This window comes from Akebia trifoliata, chromosome 7 (assembly GCF_017979445.1).
Source record: "Akebia trifoliata isolate Shusen 1 chromosome 7, ASM1797944v1, whole genome shotgun sequence".
NCBI classification, from domain to species: Eukaryota; Viridiplantae; Streptophyta; class Magnoliopsida; order Ranunculales; family Lardizabalaceae; genus Akebia; species Akebia trifoliata.
The window spans coordinates 22,935,804-22,943,801 of record NC_141381.1 but is presented as its reverse complement, the minus strand read 5'-3'; the positions used below and the strand labels follow the sequence as shown (position 1 = coordinate 22,943,801).

Below are 7,998 nucleotides of genomic sequence, written 5' to 3'. Positions count from 1 at the left end.
AATACTTTTTTTCTCATTTGATTTTTAAAAATTGAAATCGATGGGTACCCGTGATTCTTATTGGTTATGGTTCCAATTCCATTTATTTTGGAACCAGAACCAAACTAATGTTAATGGATATGGTTTTAAGTTCTTTAGGAACCGAACCGGAACCGACCCATTGACACCCCTAGTCTCACTTGAGCATTATCCTTTATAAAACCTTACTCCAGAGTTCAGATCTGAGTGGCGCAAACCTTTCCCATCCAAATTAAAGCTTCAAAGATTAAACCCTAACTAGTTTTCCAAACAAAGATGAGATTCTTCAATTCACGAAGGAGACGCCTCTCCTTTCATGGATTCCTCCTCATCTGCGCAATTTTTACTGCTTTTGGCATCTTAATTCTCACTTTCAGACCTGTTGATCCTTCAACCGAGCTTAAATTTCCAGTCGTCATTACTACTGAAGATCATCAGATCAATCTCACAGAACTTCGAAAACTATCTGAAAGAAATCAGAGTGGTTTTAGTTCGAATGGGAATTTGGTTGAGACTGAAAGGAATCAAAATCAAAGGTCGGCTACTTGTGCAACTGTTGAAGAAATGGGGGAGGTGTTTGCAGGAGGGATTGGAGAAGAAAGTCTCAGAGTGAGAAGGATGATTCAAAATCACTTTGCGTTGCACGGTACTTTCGATTATCTCTGTGTTTTGTTCGACATTGTTCTTGATCTATAGTTTTTTTGGGCTTATAGATGTTTGATGAGGTATACACATTAACTCTTTTAGTAGGAATTTTGAAGGAACTGTTTTACTGTGATGACGAGCAAAATGCCTTCAAATAGAATTAAGTAACTGTTAAAAAAAAAAGGCTAATTGTTCGGAAATTTCTTAGAAGAAAAAAAAAATCAGAAAATTTCTAATGTGATCTAAGTATTAGAAAATTTCTAATTTCTAACTTCTAATTATTAGAAAAAAAGAAGAGGCTTAAGTTTAAAATTAAAACTTTAAGTCTGAAACTAACTTTAAAACAAGTACTGAAGTAAGCAACAAAATAAAACTAAGTAACTAATTATATAATTAAAGGCACAAATACCTCAATCTTTCTTTTGGATAAATAAAGGATTTTATGAGGACCAACCAAAAGAACAAAGAAAAAAGAAAAAAGAAAAAAGGAGCTTCCCCACGCAATCAAACTAAGATACATAGATCTCACAAACCTAATCTGATCTTCCCACAAAATCCTCAAAAAATACACCTTTAAACTCTCTAAATTGTATACACAGAAAAATAACAAACTTAAAATAGAAATGATGATGTTTTGGAGAGGGAGTGATCTATTCTCGAAAATCCACATATTGTGCTATTTCCAAATACCCCAACAAATAACAAAAGGATTCTCTTTGCCATCGAGAAATGCCCACCTAGCCAAAACCAGCCCGAAAATTAATCACTGAGGGATAAAGGAGACAGCCCACAATGTCAAACATTGATAGAAAATGCCACCACTCCAAAATCTCCATCTTGCAATGCAGAAGGAGATGGTGAATTGATTCGCCATCGCACTTTCATATTAGACAAAGATTAGCTGTAGAAGACTCCCTTCTTGATAAGAGCTTCTGAAGTCAAAATTTTCTTAAACACCATCAATCACACAAAAAACGCCACCTTAGTAGGCACTCTTGCACCCCAACTTTAGTGGATGGGAAAGGACATTGCATTTATTGTCTCATTGCATATCTAGTAAATGGCCAATTTTTCAAAAATTATTTTTGAATTTCACGGTTAAACAAGACAACATTGATTACGCCATGTTTCAGTGGGAATTTCAATTCATGCATGTTAGGAAGTCTGGATATCAGTGTATTAATCCAGTATAAACAGCTATTTTTGGCACATTTAACATAAGTATTTACATCTTTAATTTACATGTCAGGAGCTTCTAGAGTCCGAGAGCTTCCTCCGGAGCAGTTTTGCAAACAAGGTTTTGTGCTAGGGAAAGCTTCGGAAGCAGGTTTTGGCAATGAAATGTACAAGATCTTAACTGCTGCAGCATTGAGTGTTATGTTAAACCGCTCCCTGATAATCGGGCAAACGAGGCATATTGGTTCTCTCTCAAGCCTTTCTGTTTTATGTTTATAATTGGAGCTTGTTTTAAATGCTTAGTGATCCTACTGCCAATTATAAAGAACTTTATACATCACTTCTCTATTCCTTCCATTTAGGAAGAGGTGGGGACTAATGTATGAAGATCATCAACATGTTGTTTTCTAATAAACCCATGATCTTCTAAGTAGTTGTTACTTGAAAGCAAAGCCTTTTAGTTATGTGATAAATGTTACTTTTCTTATTTCAGGGGCAAATATCCTTTTGGGGAATACATTTCATATACCAACCTTTCATTTACTTTGAAAGAGGTCAAACATCTCTGGAGACAAAATAAGTGTGTGGATACGTATGGAAGACGTCTGATTATGAGAACCGATGATTTTGAGAGGCCTTCAGAAACAAATGTCCTTTGCAGCAATTGGAGACAATGGAAACAACCTATAATATGGTAAATTGAGCATTATGGAGATTTAGCCATCATTGGTTGCCTAGTAATATCAAAGTATTTCTGGACTTTATGTGGCAGGTTTCAAGGTACAACTGATGCAGTCGCTATTCAGTTTTTCTTGAAGAACATACACCCTGAGATGAGGAATGCCGCCTCTAATTTATTTGGGCACCCCGAATCTCTTCAGTCTAGGCCTAATGTATTTGGAGAGCTGATGAGAGTTATGATATCTCCTTCGGCAGATGTTGAAGAAGCTGTAAACTGGGTTGTTGGTGGTGGTGTGGATCCTGATATCACGTTGCACATGCGCATGCTTATGAATAGGTACCGCACGGTTCAAGTTTTCCTCTCATGGTTACTCTTTCTTGTTTTGGATAAGCTTCATATATGAATGGTGTTGAATAGGGATTAATGACATAAGTAGATTGAATTATCATTTAAAAACCAAAGGTGACTCATCTAAATACCATATGGATATGTCTGAATTTCATCAATAATCAGGATTCTCGTTTCTTTGCTTCCAGGCCTGTAAGAGCAATACAAGCAGCATTAAGTTGCATAAAAAAGGCGCTGCTTAGTAATCAGCATCAAGTGGCAAGACCTCTGGTGGTTTTAGTTTCAGATACACCATCTGTTATTAGAGAAATTATGCCAAATCTACTGGAATTTGCAGAGGTAAAGGACTATGAATAGCAAGTCAATTATGTCAATGAAATCTCTGAATTAGTTCAATTTTAAGATGTCAAGATCAAATCCTTGTTCATGGCTTTAATAATGTCACTATTGATTACCTCGTTCATTTTGCCATTGTCCCATTCTATCATTCTCTGCCCAGGTTCTTCATTTTGACTACAAATTGTTCAAAGGAAATATTTCTAGTGTGAAATCAAATGGGGAACACCAATTTGATTTTAGAGTGAAGGATTGGGGTCCAGCACCGAGGTGGGTTGCATTTGTGGACTTCTTTTTGGCATCACGGACAAAACATGCAGTTGTTTCAGGGGCCCATAGGCGTGTCGGAACCACATATGCTCAACTGATTGCAGCATTGGCAGCAGCAAATCAACTTGGTATGTTTACTCCTTCCCCTGCTAGATCCTATGTTACCTGGTTTGTTGGTTTGCTCTGTTCAAATTTGGGTTTGCGGTTCGTGGTTTGCCACTCTTGAATGAACTTGATTCGTAGAGGTAGTTCATGGCGGATATTTAAGTCATTTATGTTAAATCTCATAGAAGAAGACTCAGGTCAAGGGGGCATATCATTTGTTTAAAAACAAGGGGGTATCTTTAATATGACCAATTTTTTTTATTTCTAAAAGAAGGGTTATCTCTAATATTGACCAAACCATGGAGGCATCTCTAAAACTCACCAAAATAAGAGGGGTCCGTTAGGTTGTTGTTTTGATGAACCCATTACCAACCAAACGTTGAACTGGTTCGGTTTGTACCAGTTCGTGGTTTGCCACCATGTTAACGTACCTGGTAACATAGGCTAGATCAATCCTGCTGGGCATGATGGCTGAACTTTCGATCTTCCTTTTTGTAGGTGAGAATTCTTCAAGCAGTTCAAGTTTTTCATTCTTCAGCAGTTTTCATAGTAATTTGTTGTCGGAAGGCTTGGGGAATCAGGTTGGGTGGGGACATGTGTGGAACCGATTTGCGGGTCCTTTGAGTTGTCATAAGCAACCCCACCAATGTGCTCGTACACCACTTCTCCCACCCGCTTGGTGGGATGGAACCTGGCAGTCGCCCATTTCACGTGATATCCGTAGATTGGAGTCATTTGGAGTCCAACTAACTGATTTTGGAGAAGTGAACGAAAGTCATCTACTATCATTCTGTAAATACAGGAAAAAAATTGTGAAAACAATTTCAATCTTTCCCCATTAATTGTTTGTATTTAGCGTGAGCCCAATGAATGGTGATTGGGTGTCGTTTGGGATCAAATCCGATTTAATAATATATAATATATAATATATCTGAGTAAAATATGATTTATGTATTCTCACATGTTATTGAATCAGGTTGACTTAAGTGGAACCAGATGTGTGATGTACATGAATTCCAGATTTGTCCTGGAAAAGTGCAGGAAATATTCATGTTATAGAACTTGAAAGATTAAGAATTTACATGGCCTCGTCATGACTGAGGTGACAAAAGCACAATTAACCTGTGCGGAGGATTGGAGGAGAGGATAAAGAATATGGAGGTTTGGAGGTTAAGAGATTATATAATTCACGCGATTGGGCATTATGTGTTTTTTATCTAACCATCATCACATCAAAATGAGAAAATGAGAAATTGAACAAGAAAAGAGCATTTTAGTAAGAGTCTTGGTAGAGTTAACATTGAAATGTACGTTGATTCTGACATTCTAATTTAGTGGTGCACACATGACCATAGATGCTTTTAATTAGGGAAATACAGGTTGGTTCCACTAAATAAGAATTAGAACCGAGTCGAAATGCTTATGGAACTGAACCAATTCAACCAATGTAAGGTCGGTTTGATTCTATGCTCATGGAACTGAACCAATTCAAACCAATGTAAGGTCGGTTTGATTCTATGGGTTGCCAATGTCCTATAATTCTGCATGGAAACAACATACTTTTAAAGAAAATAAATATTGAATATGAAATTTTATATAATAAGTCATTAATAAATCTATAAAAAAATATCACTCATTTATCCATAAAATAAAGTCATTAATCTATGTGCTAAATAATCATTAAAAATGTATTAAATCATTATGAGTTCAATTCTCGATTTGATTCGGTTCTATACAAGTCTTGAACCAAGAATCAAATCAATTTGATCAGTTCTCTATTTTCTTAACCCAGAACTGAATCGCAACTTGTTCTGAACTGAATCAAACCAACCCAAAGTAATTGGTTTGATTTGGTTCTTGGTTTGAATTGGATCGAGTTGCAACCCTACTTTTAATCGGATAAATGTACATCGATTTTAACATTATGATGGGGTGGTGCACATATAACCATCTGTGCTTTTCACTCGTATCTCGATGAAAAAGTATCTATGATTATGTGTGCATCACTACATTAGAAAGTACAATCGATGTACATTTTAATGTTACTTCAGTATTATCCTTTTAATAATTTATGATATATTTGTCAAAGATAATTTTTGGGGTACTAGATAGAGGGGAAAACCCATTTTTCAAAGCACCAGTTCATCTCCCACCTGAGGGTTGTCTCTTTGATATATGGAGCCTCTCTTTCATTGTTATTATCTTTCTTCTTTGTCTAACAAAAGGCCATTGACTTGGTTTACCTAAATCCACGTCATCCTCATCCTTATGCTCCAACAACTAGAAGTTAGCAATCAAATTGCACATTTATGTATTGGTCCTGTGAAAATTCATCAATAAGGATAAAAGCCCAAAGATTTTCAACAATACATTAAAGGATGGGGTCAAGTTTTTTAATATGTAGGAATGCAATAAATTTGGCCTCGACCATCATGTCTGTGTCTGCGCTCTTTGCATAACTTGTTAACGGTGGAGGTCACATCAAATTGGCACCAATTGATTATACGCCTAGGCACCTACCACGATTGACGCAAGTTAACCAATATGCCTAAATCCCCGCAATAATTAGCTAATGTTACCGATGCATATAGATGGTACAAAATGCATCACTGTCCATGCACAGGGGAGTCAGGATTTTTCTCGCAAGTGGGGGCTAAGTTCTAACAAACATCGGTCCAATGTTGGATTCGTCACTGTAGCAATGTTTGGTCAATAATCTCCTTAAATTTTGTCATACTTTTTTTTTTTTTTTTTTTTCATTGGATTTTATTAAGAATGAGAAATAAAAGACCTTAATGGGAGGTTTTTTTTTAAATATTTTTTTATTAAGAACATTGATGTCAAGTGAGGCATGTCATTAGCTTCAAAATAGAACGGATATCTCAGGGTGTGCAAGGTTGGAGACCGGTAATTTGGAGACTACAAGAGACCTCACATTCCCGTTGGTTCACGTGTATGCAAGGCATCCATGGGTATTTTTGTAATTAAGGATTCCCTCAATACTTTGTGGAACAATAAGAGTGTAAGGTCTGGTGTTGGCTCCAAAATGTCAATTTTCGAAATTGCACTCCTTTAATATTCACCAAAACATGGGGGGACATGTCTAAATTATCCTTCTCTTAATGGAAAACACTTTTCTTACTAAGGAAATTTTCTGGACCACATCACCTTGATGCATTCAAAAACATGATCCGATGCTACAAAGACGTAAAGGACAAAATTCTGAGTGGGTTTTAGGTTTTGGGTTGTATGGGATTAGGGTTAGGCCATGTTAGAGCCTTAAGTAGGGCTGAGTTCATTTTAGGGTGAGGTGGAAAATGATGTTTTTAAAGGAATTGAGGGTTGGTGGACTTTAAGAGGGCTTTGGGTAATTTCAAATTCGAGAATGGAGCGGCGAGAGATGGAAAAGATGGGGAGCAAGCAAAACCTCATTGTGGTTCCATGAAACCTTTAAGGGTCTTAGGAACCTTTGGTTCGATCAAAATGTCGAGTTTCGATGATTTGAATTTTTTAGGTTTGTTGACGGATTTTATTAGAAAATAATTTTTTTTGTCCTTTCAAGTGGGGCCCATTCAAATTGAGATGTCTACACCATCAATAAGACTCAGCATACATGTATTAAGAAGATGCACAATCTTAATGATCAGGGACTTACCACTTAACCATTAACGCAAGGCTGCCCCACTTTAGGATAAGTGCATCTTTAATCAGCTCCCACTTAAGTTGGATTTTGCGAACACTAGTGGTGGTGGTTGATGCTAACATGGATGATTGGGGAAGTTCCCCTCAAAAGAGAAGCACAGAAGTTGGCGTTTGCGTTACTGATTGATGATAGCCATCTTAATTTAAGGTTTATTAACTTGATTGTTTAAGCTTGGTATTGGTCCAACTTGCATTCTGCATGAGTTTAGCTACGATGGGGATGAAACTAAGTTGAGAGAGAGAGAGCACCTTTTTTGACGATTGAGTACTTGTGAGGGGTGACGACTGCGACAACTAGGGTTTCCTTCTAAAAAATCCCAAGGGAAGAACATAAATGTGTTGGGATGGGAAAGAAGAAACAAAATTCTTGAGGCTTTTAATAAACACTGTTATATTTAATATTTAAATAAATATAATATAAATATATATATTTATTATTTAATAAAATGAATATTGGTTCGATTATAGGACACCCCTAAACCAAGAATCGAACCGAATCAATTGAATTTTCAAAATCTCAATCTAGAATCAAACTGTTTCTCCATAAAATTGAACCAAACCAATTTGAACTACCTTGGTTCGGTTCGATTCTCGATTAGGCCTGATCCAATGTGCACCCCTACAAACCATACTTAATCAACACCCATGTTAATAATATCTAATTGGCAAAAACCATAATAATAAAATGGAATAAAAAAGTTAAACAAAACAAATAT

At 36.4% G+C, this 7,998-nt stretch overlaps 1 protein-coding gene across 1 annotated transcript; it reads left to right on the top strand.

Moving 5' to 3' along the window:
- Positions 1–210: 210 nt before the first annotated feature.
- Positions 211–4,520, top strand: LOC147398431 (uncharacterized). The gene is made up of 7 exons (XM_086447622.1): positions 211–664; positions 1,913–2,075; positions 2,333–2,533; positions 2,612–2,857; positions 3,058–3,208; positions 3,369–3,603; positions 4,079–4,520. Exons 1-7 carry the CDS (start codon positions 295–297, stop codon positions 4,420–4,422), a joined length of 1,710 nt encoding a protein of 569 aa, XP_086303748.1. The 5' UTR covers positions 211–294; the 3' UTR covers positions 4,423–4,520.
- The last annotated feature ends 3,478 nt before the right edge of the window (positions 4,521–7,998 follow it).